Source organism: Balearica regulorum, chromosome 13 (genome assembly GCF_011004875.1).
Source record: "Balearica regulorum gibbericeps isolate bBalReg1 chromosome 13, bBalReg1.pri, whole genome shotgun sequence".
Lineage (NCBI taxonomy): Eukaryota > Metazoa > Chordata > Aves > Gruiformes > Gruidae > Balearica > Balearica regulorum.
Window position 1 is genome coordinate 4104402 of NC_046196.1, and position 20566 is coordinate 4124967.

The 20566-nt window shown below is 44.6% G+C and overlaps 1 protein-coding gene across 1 annotated transcript; it reads right to left on the bottom strand.

The window, feature by feature from the left end:
- Nucleotides 1-4096: 4096 nt before the first annotated feature.
- WFDC1 (WAP four-disulfide core domain 1) lies at nucleotides 4097-18262 on the bottom strand. Its single transcript, XM_010301357.2, has 7 exons — nucleotides 17928-18262; nucleotides 12384-12579; nucleotides 11713-11796; nucleotides 9873-10013; nucleotides 8613-8654; nucleotides 7686-7760; nucleotides 4097-6751 (listed from the first exon to the last, which is right to left on the bottom strand). Exons 1-6 carry the CDS (start codon nucleotides 18072-18074, stop codon nucleotides 7702-7704), a joined length of 669 nt encoding a protein of 222 aa, XP_010299659.1. The 5' UTR covers nucleotides 18075-18262; the 3' UTR covers nucleotides 4097-6751; nucleotides 7686-7701.
- Nucleotides 18263-20566: the final 2304 nt, after the last annotated feature.

Consider the following 20566-nt stretch of genomic DNA (forward strand, 5'->3'; position numbering starts at 1 on the left):
CCAGTTACATCCTTTCTGAAGATTTATGGCTGCCTGTCAGGGAGCATCGTGCTCTGGTTTGCACCAGGACACCTACATCCTCCCCCAGGCATCGTGACTACAGGATTCACTTAAGCTCGAATTGTCTCTAAGGCATAAACTATGAGATTAAGATCCTCCTTTGACAGTAAAAACTGGATTGAGGGAATAAATGTCCTTCCCAGTCAGGGAAAAACATATGTGCAATTTTCTTCAGGAGAACCGTTTTCTCCCATGGCATCCAGGTGCCACATTCCTAGCTCTGGGGCAGGGCAGGTGGTGACACCCGGACCATGATGGGACCAAGACCCCAGACTCTCACCTGTGTGACAGCCCACGGTACCCAAAACCTGGCCAACTTCCATCAAACTGGTGTTTTCCCACGGAGCATTTCAGTGTTGCCTATTTGCATCTCCCCAAAAGCTGACGAGCTCCATGGGACACCCCACCAGCACGATGTAGCTAGCAGCTACAGATAACGCACCGTGTCCCACTGAAGCGGTCTGGAGAGAGGGCTTCTTTCCAGACAGGAGCAAATGAAACGATTGGAAAACACCCTGCAAATAGCCAGGATGTCGTAAAACACAGCTGGGGCTTCCTAACTCTGGCTTCTGATTGGGAAATGCTTTCTTAATGACCCGAGCTGGATGCGTCAGGCAGATGAAGGAAGTTCCTGCATCCTCCTTCCCATGGGAAAATATCCAGGGATAATGCTGGGCACTGATTTTCAGGCAGTTCATATCCAGGCCCTGCCCAGGGTTTAAGTAAGGTGCTTAGCCAGGACTCAGAGGCAGCCCAGGCTCCCGGAGGTATACAGAGTTTTACACCTTATAGAAATGTATGGGAATTAGTTGGCAAAATATCTCCAAGCTCACATATGCTTTTTGAGCTGGTCCCCTCCTTCTGTGGCTTTTGTAAGGATCTGGAGCACAGCCAGTGGGCTCTGCCGTGGTCCCGATAAGGGAAAGCGGGCGCTGCCTGGCGAGGACATACATCCCTCTGTGCATCCCAGTGTGTTTGTAGTAGTCGTAGCCTTGGGATCATACTGAATTGTTCCTCGTGTCTCTGATAGAAAAGTGGTGAAAAAAATCTTCCCCCTCTCTAGACAGGTAGGAAAAAAATTTTCCTCGCTTTTGTTCTTGCTTTTCTCATCCCCAAAACCTCATCCCCAAAACCTCACCCATCATCCATGATGCCAGCATACGGCAAGAGGAGCGAGGAGCCCGGGCGTCCTTCTGATGAGTGCAGTGTGTACGTGGACTGTGCCGTCCCGCGCGTGGCTCTCGTTAGCCAAGCGCTGCTGCCAAGACGGCTAATTGAGCAACAGGCTCTCGCTGACGGTTTCCTTATTTAACTTCCTCCTCTTGGCAAAAAGCTGCTGCTTGTGGACACAGATGTAGCTCAGTACACAATCCGGAGAAGAACAAAATCCTGAACCTATGCAACGTGGACACGGGCCAAGACGCCACATCCTGGGTTGGGGTGCAGGCACTCCCTCCCTGCCCTGATTAGGTACAGTGAGGGGTACGACACAAATACCGACACAAACAGGATGTAGAAAGGGAGAAATATGAGTTGATGAGCATAATAATGTACCATAATAATCGGTGCATTGTGGTTTATTATCCAGCAGACCTGCAGCTCAGGAGCAACAGTATTGTTTGGGTTCCGGATTATCGCCCTGTCATCTCTGTGTTCATTCAGTCCTGTAACGTGAAATTACATTTTAGCGCAAATGAAACTGAATAAATGCAGAAAGAAAATGTAGTTGTTCCTGCCATTTGCCACACATTCTGCAACGGGCTGAAGTTTCATTTTCTTGCTGCGTTTGATTTCTGCCTGTTAGAAAATCTGATGGGAAAATCATGTATTTTGCTATCTCATGGCTCAGGAAATGCTGGGAATAACCTGAATCAAGACTATAATGTAAAGGAAACACCAGTAATACAAGTTGTATTTCTTCATTCTGGTATAAGGCATAATTTTCACACTGTAAAAACACAAGACGCAGCCCAATTAAAATATCTTTATAGTAATTCTTATTTAATTGGATAATAAAGCTCAGGGTCAGACTCCAGTTCTGAGTAGGTTATTTGGCAAACTTTAAAAAAAAAAAAAAAAAAATCTGTTATGAAGATGCATACAGAAAGAAGAAAGCAGCTGTAATCTGAGACTACGTGAGCCCAAAGGGTTGCAGCTGGGAGGGCAGGGTGCTGCTTTCACTACAAAATCTCACAGCTCCTTCACCTGCTTCCCTCGCCATAACCAGGGCTTGTCACACTTCTGTGCCTCTTGTGCCACCTTGAGGGAAAAAAACTCTGGTGCATGGGTAGAATTTACTGAGTTTGCTGCTACCCAAAATTCCAAAATGCTCTGCTTTCAGGTCAGGTTTTTCCCAGCCCCTGGGCAGAACATCTGCTGCTATAAAAGCAAAGGACAAAGTTTTGGGGCATGGTTCCTTTCCATCTTATCAATGCTAAGGAAAAAGGCTAGGTAAAATCCTTAGGTCTGTCCCTAGGTGTTTCACCAGGAAGGAAGGGGGAATTTAATTAAATCTCTTGATTTCCGTTTGCACAGACTCCACGGCTGCAATAGGGAGGCTCAGCTGGGTGAAAGGAACCCCATCGTCCACATCTCCATCTTGGAAACTGTCAAAAGGTCTTTTTTGTTTTGCACAGCTTCTCCTGTGGTTCTTGCTACTTTGTGTACATAGAAAGGTAACAAGAAGGAGGAAAAAAGGGAAGAAACAGGACTTACCGCTTACACGTCAGCACCGTAAAGTTTAATGGAGCTATGAACAAGGCATGTCAAAATTACAGCAATTTTTTATTACTACTCTTCTCATATTTACAACTTCTGCAGATTGCTGACCTAGAGATGCACACTGCGGTTTTAACGCAGGCCCCTGACTGCGTGAAGATCTATTATAATGTTTATCCTTCCGTTGATTCCAGCTGCTGGGTTCATGGATGCACCGATAGCACTTCAGTGTCATCTGGTTTTTTCCACAAAGACTGTTAGCCAGCTACATCGACTGAAACTCTATTTGATTGCATTAACATGGAAACAAATTGAAATCAAAACATCATTTTGTGGTGTTCACCAAGCAGATCCTTCCCTTGAAAGCCAAGGTAGTCAGTCCACCTCATGCTTCACAGCAGGCGGCACGACTCATGCACACACATCCCGTAGTCTCCCCATGCAAACAGGCCATATGACCATTGCCATGAGGAGTTGAAGTGATCCCAAGGATAACATCACTGCCAGACCGAAGAGCTAATCTGACACCTAGTGCTAGCTGGCATCTTCTCAAAACCCCCAGAAAACCTTTCCAAAGCGATGAACCTCACTGCTATTCCCTCCTTGGCTAAATTACAGGCAGTTTCTCTCCCTGTGACTGCTCTGTTGTGGTTTCAGGGCAGAAGGGACGCATTGCAGAAGGACTCCTGCCCACTCCTGATGAACAGGTAGAGCAAGGTTGGTGTGGGTGGAGCTGGTGGGACAATGAAGTCTTGCCTACTCCTGGAAACGCAGCGCTCAGCAGCCCAACCTCTCAGTGCCAGGCTCCTCTTTCAGCCCTGGTATCCTGCAGTGGGTACCAGCCCAACGCTGGCCTCCGACTTGGTTTGCTTTTCCACCCTCAGAGCAAGCCTTGGCCTCTTGCAAAGCCACCTGAGCAGCTGCTTCTGCAGCGCAAAGCACCTGAGCCGGCAGCTGAAACCCAGCCGGCAGTGAACAGCTCTGAAGCGACAAGGAAAATAAAAGGGTCACCTACTTGGGTCACCATCCTCTTTACGGTTCTGTCCATCAGCTCCTCTTTGGGCAATACAAATGATGGCGCCAAGAACCGAGTGAGCGTCTGATCCACCAAGGTGGCCCCTCTCAGAGGGGACACTGGTGGTAGATGTGTTGGGGGGGTCTGTCACCTTCCTTCCAGTGCACAAAATGACTTTTGTCTCCCTGTGCCTATGTTTTCCGAGCTCTCCCAACAACTAAAATTTAAAAGATTTGTCCTTTTTTTTTTTCATAATTCGAAGCCAAGTGTATGTCAAGAACACACAACCGAAACTAGGCAGAGTTGAAAAATATACTGGTCACTTTTTATTGAGCACCGAAGTGGCAGAACCTGTACACGTCTACGCACCGGGAAGGGTCTGCCTGGGGCTGCCGCAGATCCTCGGCTGCTGCATGGCAGAGCAGCTCGAGGATCTGGAAGGCCATGAGCATTGCTGGCACACAGTGATACACGTAAAGTTTATTATAGCACCAAACATGCTTTAAAGTGTACATGGAAACATTAAAAACAATCTACATTAGTGATTTCCTACTGTGCTTACACGACTGTTGTGAAGCCATTTGTCTTTGGAGAGAAGACAAGCTGAGGACAACTCATTTTTTTCCATGTTTTCGTTTCAACCTGTGATGGAGGTCAGTGTTGAAAACACAGCGTTTAGACAAGTCTCTTCTGTGACTTTTGTTTCTGAGTTTGACAATAATTTGAAAAAAACCCCGAAGCATTATAGCACCACAAGGAAGGGTGATGTCTTTGATAACACCCAGTAAACAGAGATTCATCAACAAATTATTAATTTGTCAATTTTTTTTTTTTTTAAATTCCTTTTGCAGGTAGAAGAATATCTTTATCATCCCACCCAGCAAGGTGGTCAGGTATGTTCTTTTGTAACTACAAAAAAGCAGCCACTGGAGTGAATATATCTACTGAAATCAAACATATTTTTGGATGCTTTGCAAGACTAGGTTGAGATCCGAAGTTTTAACCTTGCAAATTTGTTAATGCTCAAGACATGTTTTTCAACTGGATCCTCTGATGTTTTTAGGCACTGAATTTTTTATTTTAAAATAGACCAATCTGGCATCTACTCTTCAGGACTTAGCAGTAACCAGTGAAGGGCTTTGCTCATTTAATCAGAATCTGATTTTTCTGCAAAAAGTAATGCTGAAAAAAATCAATCCCCTTCACTGAGCAGCACCTAGGAGTAAGGCTGCATTCAGACTTTCATTACGGGCTGTGTTGCTTTAAGTTGTCAAGTAGTGTCAGTGGCAAAGCGGCAAGTTTCTGACCTAAACTGAGACTGGAACTATAAAATACAGGTGGACTCGTGTCTCTCAGCAGGAGTTCAGATATTGTATGAAGTGGTATATGGTAAAATTCTAGGAATAGATCTGGCCGGATATGGTGTTGCATTTAATACCTAGAGCTTGGAACAAAGGCACAAAGAAGTGAATGGAGTACAACAAATGAAGATATTTAGGGAAATGTGGAGCCCTTCGTCTGTTCCTTTGCTCTGTGAGGCATCGAGGAGCGTGCCCGTTTATGATAGGAAACAGAAGAGCAGTTTGGCATCCTGCATCCCTCCAGCTGGAAACGTCATATGCAAAGTATCAAGTGTTTTATAAGCATCTTAGCTTTGGCTTAAACCATTTGGTGAGTGAAAAAAAAAAATCCCATTGTTTGTGGGTAGAAGCAGGCACTTGTATTTGTGAATTGGGTATTTATATACACCGCTACTACTCTGCATATTAAAATGCTGATTTTATGCATGCAGATGGGGGCACGTACTAAACAAGGGAGCAAACACGGCTCCTTTTGCCTAGCAGTTCTGGCAGATTTGTCAAAATGAAATGCAATTGTCCCTTTCGGACTGCCATAGAAAAAGAAAACATTCATAGCAAATGTGTTTTCTATTTTATAATGCTAAACAGCTAAAAGAAGCTGTAAGACCCAAATACAAATAACTTGACCTTAAGGATTTATGGAAGTCAACCTAAAGGTACAGGACTTCTAAGGAGCAGTTGCCCATCTGCCAGACAATCCTTTTAATCACACAAATTTATCCTGCTTTTGCTTTTCTAACACGTGCAACCAATGATCCAGACTTCAGCCCTCTTGCTGAGGTTTTGCAGGTACAAAAATGCAGATGTACATTTTGTGAGTATTAACTGTGCTGGCAAAGACTGGCACACGTGTGTGTCTCCTTAGATAGTGTAGAAAGAAATCTCTTCCTTCATTAGCTCTTGATCTGTAGCTCACCAGACTGAGAAGCTAAAGGAAAGTAACCTAAAAAAAAAATTTATAAACCGTGTTTTGCTCCTAGCTCAGATTTTCTCAAATTCTTAAGATTTCAGGTTTAGGCTTGTAGACTGGGTGTCAAACCTAGGTATAAATAGGGAAAGAAGAAACCTGCAGGTTTCTTGGAACTTTAAGCTTATGAAAAAGCTTATTTAAAGTAGTTGTTTGAGATAGGCAGGCACTGGATTTGATCCAGAGAGCTCCTTTAGCCTTACAGTCCTGCCTATTTTAATGCAACTTAGATATGGTATTTAGGTACAATTCTGACGTCACTTCATTTTTATAATACTGAGTTATGTTCATGAAATCTGAATCAGTCAGACACTACGCACATAAAGGGCAGGCTCTGTTCCAGCGCTGTGGCTTATAGGAATCCACTTGGAGGTATTTGCATTTCAGTGGTAGAAGGGCAGCTCATAAACGGTGTGGTTTCTTTCAGGGGATCACATTCCTCCCCTTCCTCATAGGTTTAAAATCTTGGCTCATCCTGTTCCTTGAATAGCCAAGTCTGTTTATCACTGATGGGCAGGGATCAGGGAAATGCTGGAGACGTGCTCGTGGAGATTTGGGACCAGAGTTCTTCCAAAACAGAAAACTGTTGGTTAAAGCATTCCTTGACAGCTGCTTAACAGAGTGGTCCAGCTGGGTGAAAATCAAACAAAAGAGAGGAATTAAAATATTTATCCTTCCTGGGATGTTTGCACAGAACTTGTCCTTATGTAGCTGTGTAATCTTAACAGTGGCGTGACGTAGGTACATAAAAGATACACTGAACTGCTTTGTTTTCATAACTGCCAGTTAAGCTCAAGTTAGTTTTAAAGAGAAGCTGAAAGTGTTGAGAAAACCACCTTGGGACAGAACCTTTGGTATAATCAATATTTTCATTCTTGCCTAATTCAAAGCCTGACAAATGGGTTGGAGCTTTGTCAGGCAGCTTCACTCTGGCCAGATACACGTACGTTTACTCACATGAGAGGGTCACACTGTCCAGTGTAACTGATCACGTGCATAAAGTTATCCCACAAAATCACCCCTGTGCCTAAGTATTTGCAAGACTGACCCTTATTGCAATCAGTTCAGAATAAAGAGCTTTTTAATTTGTCTTACAGGAGCAGTTCTACTTGCATTAGAAGAAGCCCCTAAACAGAAAGTTTAAAGTCTTAAGGCACACAAAGTTTGCAGCATTTATTTTTCATCCCGGAAATCACTCCAGCCTCTAAACACCCACAAGGCAAAAGTTCTTCAAAGAAATCAGGTGCAGCTTGTGAAAGTAGAAGAAGTGAGAGGGGGAAGAGTAAGAGTTGGGAAAGACATGAACTGCTCCATGGACAGTTTGTGGAGCCCAATCTCCAATGCCACAGATTTCTTGGGATACTTTTACAGCACCATCTGTTTGTTAGCCGAGGTGTTTCACAGAGCCCGAGGTATGCACCTGTACGTAGTTTTAAGGTGCTGTCCTTATATTGGCGTTTTGATGAGAGGTAATTTCACCCTCAAACAACAATTTCTTTAAATAATTGCATGCTAGGCACCAGCTATTTTCACCCAGCTTTCCCTTTACTCACAGGACACTTACCCAGGCACACCTTTGATTAGCCTAAATGCTTCTGCTGGTTTTTCACATAGCCGACCACATTGTTGGAATTGCTCCCTGTAAAACAAATATCAGCAAAGGTAGATTTTTAAGCTAGTCTGTGGCAAATGTTTTCTCAAGATTCTCTAAGCAGTACAGTGTTACTGGTCTCGTTATTTAGCAGCTCTCTGGGAGAGCTGTGATAGCCCGCTGGGCAGAGGAAAGGAAATCCTTTCATACTTTTATCAGCTAAATTGGCCGAATTTGGCTGTTTGTAAATCTTATCATATCAAAGATGTTGTCTGGTTATATCTGAATATCACTTCCAATCTGATCTGACTGTCCCCCTCTAGATCCAAGCGTTAGCTCCTTCAAAGAGGAGCTTTGAAGCCATGAGAAGAGAGATCTGGGAGATCTTCCTGCTTTCTTTGAGATACATATCCATCAACTTGTGCAAGGGACCTGACACCTCCTGTGGTTTCAGATGACAACAAGGGACTGATTCATTGGGCTCCAGTCACCTCTTATCACATACCACAATACAAGCTCTTGGCAAAAGACCCTGCTTTTGAGAGAGTTCTGTGTTCATCTGCAAGGAGTCCTGGGCCATGAGCAAAGCTCCCAAAATATAAATATAACAAAAGGTTGTTGGATTGGGTGTTTCTCATGCCTTGGGTGGGAAACCCTGGCAGAAGGCTGCACCATTTAACACATTGTGTCACAGCTGGAGATACTGATTCTCAAGAGTCCACAGTCAGGGCATTGCAGATCTTAAAATAAGATCTTTTAACCAAGGCATAGAGACTTGAGGCTAAAGAATCTCTTTTTGCTATGTACAAACCTTCATTTCATAAGCAGTAAAAATTCCTTGTAAGCAATGCAATAACGATAAAGGTTAATAATAGCAAATATTTCATGCCAGCAGCTTACCAAAATATTCCTTGTAATACTTGTGCCTCAGGTTGCGTCCATCTGAAAAAGAAGGTATGTAATGAGAACGTATCCAGTCTGCCTTCGTTCTTTGTGTTCAACTCCTGCCTTCTGTGTACAGCACAGAGAAATTATAGATATGGAAATAATAACCTCACAAACAGCAAAATAAAAGATCTCTGTGGCTGAAACAGTGTAGGCTGCTATAAAACTCTTCTAAAACTGTTTAGGTTATTGAACTATGTGGACACAACTCCCTTTCCCTGAAAGTGGTTAACTGCCGGCCACTAGCATGTTATGTTCTTTTCAGTAGCTATGAGTCAAGGAATCGCAGACTTTCTCAAATGAAAGAAAATTTGGGTAAAATTTCAGACCATCTATTAAGGTTTTATATAATTCAGGTTCCAGCTAGGTTTTTCTGTTTACCATTAATACAATTATTTAAGCTCTTAGAAATACCTCATGTCTAAGAGCCACACAGCTACACATTACATTAGTTACTACGGATGTTATTAAAGAAAAAGTTATAAAAGAATAAAAGAGATGATCAAAAAGCCCTAGGAAAAATCTTAGCCTTTTACAGAAGCAATTCAGAGATCTGGTTTGATGCTTCCCGTGGCTTCTACTGTGACCAGCTGGCAAAACTGATGTCTCAAGTCTCAGACATAGATATCCTACTATTCAATGAAGTTACACATACCCAGACATGTTATGAGCTTTCCTGAAAAATAGCTTGGCCTAGGTAAGTTCTGTTATTGGGCAAATGTGTCAGCAGAATAAGAGGAACAATGTTTTGGATGCAGAAAGTGAAGTCAGAAGTCAAAACTGGAACTCGTATTTCTTAGTTAGGTGTTCAGTAATATATAAATATGTCTATTTTTGTGCTGCGTAATAATGGCACATGCAGGTTACTACCCGCTCTGCTTACACAATCCCAGAGGATGCTGGCATACAGAGCAAACAAGAAGTGTGTACCCCTGCTTTAGGTATTTCACATAGCTTTGGGTATTTCACCCTGCTTTGGGTATTTCACATAGCTCAGCCAGCATCAAGGGCATTAGAGACTTGAGATGGCTGCAGAGTGGGGAGTGTGTCCCATCCCAGCTGTCACACACTGCCTGGGGGCACCCAGAAAACCCAGGAAGCCCATGAGAGCAGATGTACCACCAGATCTCCTTCAAAGCCAGTGAGAATACACCGTCCCTAGCTGGTGTTTGCATGACAGAAGAAGAAAGGAAGGGAGACTTCCAGTCAACTGACCTGGATTTCCACGGAGCTTGATGCACTGGCCCCTGTTAGGGATTCCTTCAGCTGTGTTACCTGGGTTGATGATATGGCATTCATAGCCTGTGGGGCAATGCAGAGGCTCATCTCCATCTTCAGTAGTACTGCAAGCCTCAGCTGCAAAAGAAGCCCGCAGGTCATAAATCATGGCTTTAACACCCACGGGCAACCAAAATATGACAACATGGCCACCTTCTGTATCTCCTCCCAGACAGGATCTCAGACTACTTCCCATGCAAGGGTACCAAGGAGCTAACACCTCCAAAGAAGCCTGGCAGAGCAGGTGATCATGTTCACACCTTACACAAAAACTGATGTGTCTGGCCCAATATGGGCATGCAGGTCAGCCCTGTGACGACACCCTCTCCACAGCCTGTTGTGCAGGGTCTGTGCAAGGGCTGGAAAGCGGTGAAGACAGACCACCACTGCCCACCATGCTCACACTGGTGGGTGGTCCCTCCACGCGGCTGTTCCCTCCAAGCAGCCATAAGTCTGTTTGAGCCCATGTTTCGGGCTGGGTGGGGAATCAAGGAAACGTGACCAGGAAGCTGGCAGTTTGCTGCTTTGTTCTTTGCTCCACACCCATTAACTTACTGATGAAGCTGAACCTCAGATGTGACTCACTATGGAGTAAGGCAGTACCAGCCCTGGTACAAATGGAGGCTTTAACCGTCTTGACCCTGGACATCCAGCAAGTGCCGAGTGGAATGAAAAAGTAAAGCAGGACTCACAGGTAGTGTTTGTGTCCATTAAATGTACAGACTATGCAAGGACACTCCACCCTTTCATTTACCAGGATTTTAATTTCAAGGACATCTGCTGTAATTCTCATGCCGTGACTGATGGTTCTTACTTCACTAATTACTCCCTCAAGCTGAGATGAAGGTGCTAAGATAAGAACAAATAATATAAGGATAACGAGGATGGATGAGGAGGAACTTGTTTTATCCTATTTCTAGCAGTGCAACTCAAATGAGCTGGAGGCAGAAATTTCTCTTGAAGAACTAGGAGTTTCCACAATAGATGAGAGTCAAGGTTCATCAAGTCTGATACCATCTGTCTAAGACCAAAGAGAGTAATTCATTGGCACTACCTGTGTCTGACTAAAGCTGATCAAAAGCTGCAATAGCCTTTCCATGAAGAAATTAAGAACTTTAGGCATACATAGTTCTGGGAATGCCTCGTAGAAGAAAACTTGTCTTCCCACCCCGCCCACTCCCTCCTAGTTTCAATTTGAGAAAATTGGAAAAAATTAATTAAAAGACCTTTCCCTATGTAATTAACATGAGAAGCCCAATCTCACTAGCAGACCCCAAGCTTAGATGCTCCCAGCTCCATGTCAGGTTGACACAACTCTGCAGCAGCTTGCCAGGGCTCTTGTTCAAAGCAGCCTTCAGACCCGAGAGGCACAGCCCCAGCCCAAGGCATCTGTGTGATGCGGCCACACTGGATTAAAAGATCTCCTAATCCAAGTCCGCCCACAGTCTATCAGGAAGCTGGCAGAAAATATGTGTATGCTGACAAAGCCTTTTTCTAAAGAAAAGATATATTTCTACTTATTCCAAGAATGGAAACAAATCCAGTTCCCTGGAGTATTCATAGTGGTCTGCTGGATAAGTCATATGGATAAAAACCAACTGATTTACTGCACCAGAAACTAGCCCCCAGCACCACACAGTGTTATTCCTACGCAAACTCCAGACAAATACCAGAAGACCTGGCATCCCAGCATCCCTGGCAAGCCCTGTGTATGATGAATATATTATTTAGTGCCTGTGTATAATTACCGCAGAAAAGACAGTGAAATGTACTGTACCTTGCAAGACTTCTTCTGGGCCATCCAAAAGCCACCCATTTCCTCCCAGCCAGCGGGGTTTGGGCTGAACCAACCAGTCTAAAACTATAAAAGACATAAACAAGAGACCACAGAGTCAAGGTGGAGTAGCCATAGGGCACACAGTTAAGGAAAAGTCACAGATTTCCTCTAAAAGCCAGTGACAAGGCTGCCAGGCTCCTGAAGGATGGATTTGAGTTTTCAGCAAGATATTTATATTCATGCTCTTCTTGTCCCAGCGGCAAGAGAGTCATGGATGTTATCCAGGGCCACGAGAACCTGCTGTCATAAAGGCCAAAGCAGCTGCTGTTTCCCGTCCTCCATTCCCATGGCACGGATCAGATGAGATAGCTGTGCTGTGAGCACTAACTCAGATTGGGATTACTTCTTTTCCTGAATATATAATCCCAGGAAAAGAACCGGCCTCAAGTGATTTCTACCATTTGTGCTGGTGGAAATTTTGCCACACCAGCTGGCCTTAGATAATTTTTCAATTCAGCAATCATACCAGAAGTCAGAAGTGTGGAACTGAAGCTTTATCCTCAACTCACACTCAAACTGTGCCTCCTACCCAAGACCCAACACACGTGGGGATGACTACCATCATATCTGCGTACTTCTCTCTACCAGTCTGATCGCCGGGTTTACTCTACCTGGTGGTGGCTGTACGGACTCCAGGCAGGCGTAGATGCATCCGTTGTAGCAGCAGCGCTTGTGCCTTTCGCACTCTGAATCCGACCGGCAGCTGGGCACCTCGCAGGCTCGGTCAGGCAAAGTCTGGGGCGGCGGGGGGCAACGGTCGTTCTTCTGGTAGTGGGAACTGTGAGAATGAAGAGGGTACTCATAATCCTTGCAAAGAAAAGAAAAGGAAACAAAGGTTTGGCATAAGGTGAATACCAAACATCCCATCAGTTGAAACAGAGGAGGGGTTTTTGAAGTGGTTTTCACGCAGTCATTAGAGAGGAGAATTAACCGTTCGGCTTCCCCAGCCCTGTCTTCAGCACACTGAAGAGAGCGCTGTATGATCACCTTAGCTCACTGCTTTGGAAGGAACTCATTTTATAATTAAGGCTATTGTAATGACATTGAGGAGGTAAAAAAAAAAAATCCTTAAAGTCTGTTATACTTGTCTGAGAAACAGAGAGAAAGACTCTGGGCATCCTCATGACAAGAATGCCAAAACACTTTGACAGTAAAGCAGTGGAAACAATGACACTGTATTGTTCTGAGGTTACGTCCCCAAATGGGACCTGGAACTAATGTCCCAGGTAGCACCTGTCTCCTCAATAGGCTCCTGCTACCTTCATCACCTTCTTCTGGACCAGAACTCATAGAGGAGTGGTACAAAGTCTTTCAAATTTATCCACTGTAGGGTCCTGGGTTGTTAAATTAGAGACTACTTCTAAACCATGAGAAGTTCTGGGTGAGATCTGTGTGGGTGATGTCAATTTAATTCCAAAGAAAATGAGGCTGTGTTTGACTATAGCAGAAAGGAGCCCAGCTGCTCTTTGCACACCAAAAGGACAAGGGAGATTTAAAGTGGATTAACAGGCACAGGATTTTACCAGAAACATTTATAAGAGGCAGCATTCAGATATTATTCATGCTGGCAGCATTTGAGCAAGAAGCCAACTCCCTCCGACAGAGAGGTGAATCACCAAGCCCACTCCTTTCTCACCTATGGCTACACTACTCATCTCTGGGCTTGAGCTCAGCTCCCCAGAGCAGCATAACGTACTCTGAAAGGGCAATCAGTTCTCAGATTAATTAACACACATTAATAAGCTCTAGTCAAATTAAAAAAAAAAAAACAATTCTGGATTTGTACTTTTAAAAGAGGTCAGCATCTAGCCAAAGGTATGAAGTGAGTGCTGCCATGCACTCGCTAGCAAGCTGTTAAGAGCCCTATATATACTTGGCCCCATCAGTGTTGTGTTTTGAAATCAGTGACGAACAATGGGGTTGTTATTCCAAGAAACAACATGGTGCAACTGTCCCCGAGGGGGTCTCTAGGAAATTTCACCATCAGGCTATGGAGAAATTTGGGGTGAGACTAATATCCCTCTTTATCTACATGCTGCTACAGCCTCATTGTTGAAACCTCCCAATGGCTTCTGTGGAACATGTGTGCCTTTGCGAAACAGCATGTCCCCACATGTACTGTCCAAGAAAATATCCCAGCAGAGGCCCCAGGAGGTCCATTGCCCTGAGGACCAACCGCTGGCCTACACAGCTGCTGCTGCTACGTGTGACCGAGCAGCAATCAATTATCAGTAACGGTGAAAACAACATCATCTGCATTCCCTTGGGATAATTTGCAATGTAGAGAATGAAGGCAATCCCAAGGGACGCCAAAAGAAGTAACGCACATTGTTCGTGCTACTGATGTGAGACATTTTACTTCCACGTTCCGCCATGTATTACACATAGTGTAGCATTGTATTGATAAAGTGGTGGGGTTTACACCAAAGTTCATCTCCATTTTTTGAGCCATAGCTAGGGGGAAACGGAGAGCAGTGAGGCTTCTCCTCTGCCTGGTTGCACAGAGATGGAGTGTCACCGAAGTAGAAGTATAGAGAAAAGTCAGGATGATTTTTAATGAGTTTTAATTTCTGGTACAAGGTGCACGTTAAGGAAAATCCATATCCTGGTTATATCTATAATTGGTTAAATAATGTGTGTGTGTCTGTGTGTGAGAGACAGAGAATTCCTAGTACTTCCACAAACAACAGCCTCCTGCCCTGTTCCCAGTATCAGCCCGCCCTGTTCTCAATATCAAGAAACAATTTTCTTCTGCTTTTTCCTTAGTTGTTTCTATTCAGCGAACAAGAAACTACTCAAAAGCACTTCCACGTGGTTATTTTCCCATGAATTGATGGGATGTTTGAACCACAAGATAGGTTCGGAAGAAAAAAAGAAAAATCATCATTTTGATGATGTTTTCCATCTTAAAGTGTAAAACAAGGTGTAAGCTAACACATCATCCCACTCCTCAAAAAAGCTGAAAACACTCCAGCTTTGAAATAATGTGCTTCTGGACTGAATATAATTAAATTTCAAGTTTTTTTGCTGCTTTTGGATTTTAAATAGAGTAAATGCTTGGCCAAGTATCATTTTGAGATATATAATATCATTTAGCATTTAATCTATGCAGTTCCAAACATTTAAGAGGTCTCCTGATTTGAAGGAGCATTCATCCTGGAAGGTCACAGTTTACTATTCTATTTGAAATGTCAGCTGCAGACTGAATTGTAGTGACCAAAATAATACTGGGAAATAATGGATACATGAAAAAACCCACACCAAAGAATTACTGCAGTTGCTTCACAGATGATTCAGAAACCAAGAAGCCAAAATTGCAATGAACAGTTGGCTCCATGAATGACATTTCCGTTTGGGAACAATATAACATTTTTAGCCAAATAACTTTGTACCTCATGACCTCCCTGCCCATTTGCTCTGTTCACCTATTGCTCTGAACCTCTTTCTTTCAAAACCTCATGGTCAAAAAAATATTTTTGCGCATCTGATCTAATAAAACCATTGCCACTGGTTTGTGTATCCATAAACTATCCCAGTGGGAAACAGGATTCCCTCATTCCCAAAATAGCCTGGTTAAGGATATCTCCAGGTATGGGCTACAAGGTCTTTTTAGAAGCTGCCTCCCTGTGCCCTTTGGGAACAGTCCACTGCCCGTACAGGGGCTGCAGAACACCAGCTGCAAATCACTGGACTTGTCGAGTGTCCTCTCCGGCTGTAAAACACACGGATTTGCTAAAAGCTGGAAGCCCAAGCTCCTCAGTCCCACTGCTGACTGCCAGTTTTTTTTTCTCACTGCATTCGCTCTCCTCTTTCTCCCTTCTTCACTCCCACTTGACCCCTCCTTGCCAACAAACACCCTTCCTCACACACCTTCATGAGAAACTCCTGGTCAGACCTCAAACCAGCTCCTCACCGTAACACCTCATCATTCTGAGGCCAGCAGTTTGGTGGATGCATTCCTCCTACTGTAGACTCAGAGGATATTTTGGGCTCAGACAACATAACTCAGTCAACTCCCTACTCCTCACCACCTCTTACCCCTCCAGACCTTGTCCGTGTCCTTCTGGGGCTCCCACAGGGATGTCTACGGCCCATCTCCTGTATGGCTGCATGTTGCCGTAAGCACCTCCATCTGTTACCCCTCTATCCAAGTGACTCACAAATCAGCTGTTCCACCCACAGCCTCTGATTTTTGAACTGTAGGGAACATGTAGCATTTGGTAGAAAAGAAAGCATCTCTCTGAGAAACAAGAAGGGCTGCCAGACAGAGTCCTGGTGAATAAGAGGATGGAGAGCAGACGGCTTCCTCCTTACAAGGCTTTGGGGAGAAGGAAAAAGAAAAGCATTTCCTGTTTTTCCTAGATAAGATGTTTCTGTCAATATGAGCAATTCTAGCTGAGCTTGCCAGATCAGTAGCACCTGGATTCACGGCTGCCAGGAAAAACAGCCCTTTGAAGAACTGCAGATTGAAAGAAGAGGATATATCCTCAGGGGAGTGGGCTCTGTGCCTCTACAGAGCACATTATCTCAAGATCAACATGTAAATTCCTGTTCTACTCCTGTCCTATCTCTCTGGGTCATTTACTTCATAGTTCCTATTGAATTTGAGCTTTGCATTGAAATATGACAGAAGAACATACTAATAAATACTTTCCAGTGCGTGATTTTGCAGGAAACACAGCTCTTCATGTCATCATTTTCCAATTAAAGTGTAACCAGATGATACTCTGTCCCAAGGGAGGCTACAATAAAGAAAATTTCTTGTTGTAAAATACTGGGGTGCCTTTCAAATATTAGCACAATGTTTTCTGCAAATTTTCAAGGAGACGAGCACCATATTTCAGTTCATTCCGCAGGGGCAAAAGACAGGCATCACACTTCTGAGTCAGCAATCGCACAAACCAAATGTAGCTGTCCCCAAACATCACTCTACATCTCATGGGTGAAAAAGCATCCGTTTAAATGAAAAGCTTTTATATGTGGCTGTAGAAAACAGGTGGAGGAACCCCTCTGTGACACCAGGGATCTGTTTATGTACATGCAATGGCTGGGAGATGCAATCAAACCCGAGCACGAGAAAACAGACTGGCTGGGGCTTCCACCTGAGCGATTCAAGGGGCAGAAGCCTTGGGTCAGTGCTGGCTTCTAAGAAGATTTTAATGGAGTAAGTAAAAATTTCAAATTCAATGTTTTTTTTCTTTCTAAACAGCAGGTCCTGAAAGTCAAGCTCTCCAATTACTTTCCTTTTTTTTTTTTTTTTTTTTTAATTTCCTCCACGGCCTTTTGGCTCAGACACACCAGAACAAGACCCAGCCCCATCCTTTTTTTTCCACTCACAGTAACTTGTTGCTGCTTCAGTTTCAATTCCAGCACTGCTCTAAGTACCGCCGCAGATTTGGAAACGGCGGTTGCGCTCCGTGCCCCTCTGGTGAGCAGCCGCATGGCTCTGTATCCCCTCTAACGCACTGGGCAGGCACCGCAAGTGCTCCAGTGCTGCCTGGGCACACAGGGCACACTGGAGCCTCTTCAGCTCCATGCTGTGTTTTCTTGCACAGAATCTCCTGCCCTTCCCTGGTTTGTTCTTGTGATGGCTTGAGGATAAGAAGGTGGCTTAAGGTGTGATCAGCACGTTACTCTGACACTGTGGATCCGGGGATGCTCCAGTGATTTACCAAACCCTAGGCAATGTCACCATCCCTCTAGTACACAGTATCACTGGGAGTTGGAGACATTTACCCAGAGTTACCCCAAAAGGCAGTGGAGGAACCGGGCAGGGAACCCTCCTCCCTGCTCCAAGCAATAAATCACATTATCTTCTTTTCGCTAAATCTCGCCCTAGACACATAGGTTTGGCATTGCCCTTCTCCTCATTCACGCTTCCCTTGCTGCCCTCTGAAGTTTCTAGGAAAAACAGTGCTGGCTGCCGTACCAACTTCTCCCTGTTCCAAGTGTGCTTTGCAAGTTTCCCATTGCAGCAGCTAGGTGGCAAAAGTTTAGTCCAGCCTGGGAAACTTAATGTAACCCTTTTATAAAGAGACAGCCTGCGGATTCAAATACTTCTTATTCTAAAATGATACACACACATAAAGAAAACTCCCCTTTCATGGCAAACACACCCAGCTCCCCCAAAAATCACCCCACCGCAGTTTACTCACATCATATTTCTCCGTCATTTTCAGATGTAGAGCACGCTTCCAGAGATTCCTTGCACAGCCCAAATCTGGCAGCAAAACTAAGACACACAAGGTTGCAGCGAAGATCTTTTTACAGAAATGCATCTCGGACAGCACCCTGGAATCCATTTTCCCAAGGAGAGATCAAATAAGGAGCCCAGCTTTCAGGATCCAGACGATTCAGAGTCTTGGCAAGGAGGGAGGGAGACGGGGAGGGAGGGAGAGCGAGGGCTGATCGCTGGTGAGAGCCGCTTTTCGCTGCGCAGCTTCTGGGAAGGGAAAGGGTAAAAAAAAAAAAAGGAAAAAAAAAAAAAAAAAGGAGCCCACAAGCAGAAGCCAGGAGCTGCTGTTGAACTTCTTTACTCAAAGTTAGATCAGGTTCTCGCTCACATGTTCACACAAAGCACATGCTCTCCTTGAATGATAGATGGGAAGATTATTTGGAAAGATTATTTTTAGACCTTTGTTCCCAACATCTGGCATCCTCAGAGAGCCCCATTCAAAGCCAAAGCGTGGGATCAGATGACAGCTGCCGCAGGGGGAAATAAAGGTCTTGGAGGGGTGGGCTCGGCAGCTTCTAGCAAAGAGCACACCCAAACTTTCCAAGCTACTCCGCTCTCCCCTTGTGTGCTTCCCGCTGTGCCCTGAGCTGTGGGTTTGGATTGTGTTTTGACAAAGTGCTAACTTCATATAAAGATTGTTTGAAGGAAATGATTTAAAGACATGATAAACATGCAGGAGCTTTAATTAAACCAACTTGACGTTAGCTTTCTGCAAATGATTTCGAAGAAGGGGAAGAGGTGGCCATTGGGGAAAAATAAATGCATATGCATGGGTGGGGAATAGGGAAGGAAGGCGGTTTAGAAATGACATGACCAAATGGAAAGTGAGGAAGGGGACGTGAGTCAGGCTGTGCCTGACAATGGGAGAGACGGAGAGACTGGACATGGGGTATTACACACCTACGTGGACATTCAGGCACCCAGCTGCATGAAGGACAAGAATGGACTTATGAAATCAGGCTGAAAGCGTCCCAGCATCCTGCCTGGGACAGGGACAGAGGCAGGAACCAAAGAAAAAGTATGAGAACGGGGTAACTGTTACATATACATGAGTATAGCTACATCTATACATATGTACATGGTTTTGTATTTGTATATGTATATACTTTCAGTCTTCAGTAATGTTGTTCAGGGCTTCCTGAGCCAAATGTGGGGGCGGTTTATTTTACAATCCTCCATGAATTTCTCCTCCAGCAGCTTGTCCAGCCTCCACCTGGAATGAAGGAAGAAATGGAACCACAAAGTTAGCTGAGATACAAGCACTAAGACCTGCTTGCCTTCCATTTACCCTGACTGCAGCCTTGCAGAGCAGCGTGGAGGCTTGCTGGATACGTTGGATTTATGGTATGTCTGCTGTAGGAAGGGTCTGCACAGGAGTGTCAGGCCTTGTGGACAAATACAAAAATATCTTCCACTTCTTCCTTACACCTGAAAGTTGTGGCAAGTCACTTCGATCCATGGCTAAGTGTCAATAGCTGCACATAGGTGGTAGTCAAAGGATTTCATCTTCAAGCTTGCCAGAATACGGTGATGGGAATCTGAAGAAGGAGTGAGGTGTGGGTTTTAAAAGCTCTGTATTTAATGGGGTGTATTTGATTTATTTAGAGATAAGGAGTTTACAGGGTTTCTAGCAGTAACTGGGCTTTGGGACAGTCCTGGCCATATCTCTACTGCTGTAGAAAGCTTCAAAACCTGTTCAGTCCATGCCAGGGAAGGTATTTGGTAAGAAAAGCCAAGCAGGGATTACTGTTAGGGGAGGTAGCAGAGCAAGAAGGGTGGGGAAAGAGAATGAAGAGTTAAACTGGGGAGGGCCACCTCCCTCACAGCTGCAGCAATGTAAGGAGGTCCTCCTGGGACCCGCAGAGCAAGCTGCCTTGTCACTGCATGGAGTCTATGGACTCCTGAAGGAGCTCTGATGGCAAGTGTCTTAGAGGAGATGTCTATGGAGATGCAATGACCGTATACCTCTCTGTGTTTATATAATCTTCATCACTGCTTGATCCATAGGTTGCTCCTGCAATAGCATGACAGTCGCTCCCTCAGGCATGAGCAGGGTTTTTGGGGACTCCATGGCATAGTTGTTTCAGGTGCAGATGGGGTCAGGGAGCACGCATTTGGGCTGGAGACCCTTTCATGGCACAGAGGCTTCACCACCCTCCATTAGGCTGCTGAGAACACCATCTCAGCAGAAAGCATAGCTCCAGGTCTCTGTCAAATGCTTTGTACTGTCCTGCCAGTTCTCCTCTCTCCCAGAGCTGTAGTCACCCATTTAAAACAGTACTTATCCCAGTTTTCCTTTAAACAGGTAATTTCCCTCAGGCTGTCTTTGCTTCTGCATTTAATAAGGACAACTGGGGACAACTCGTGTCCACAGGTCAGTCCACGGCTACGCAAAGTGACTCCCTAATGACTGAAGTGTTACCTCAGATGAAGGCAGAGCTCAGCACAGACGGGTCACTGTCATCTCCACCCAAATCTCATCCAAATATCATCTGAAATCAGCAGTTGTGCTGGAGTGTGAAAGGCACACTCAGACATCTTCAGTACACCCAGAGAGGA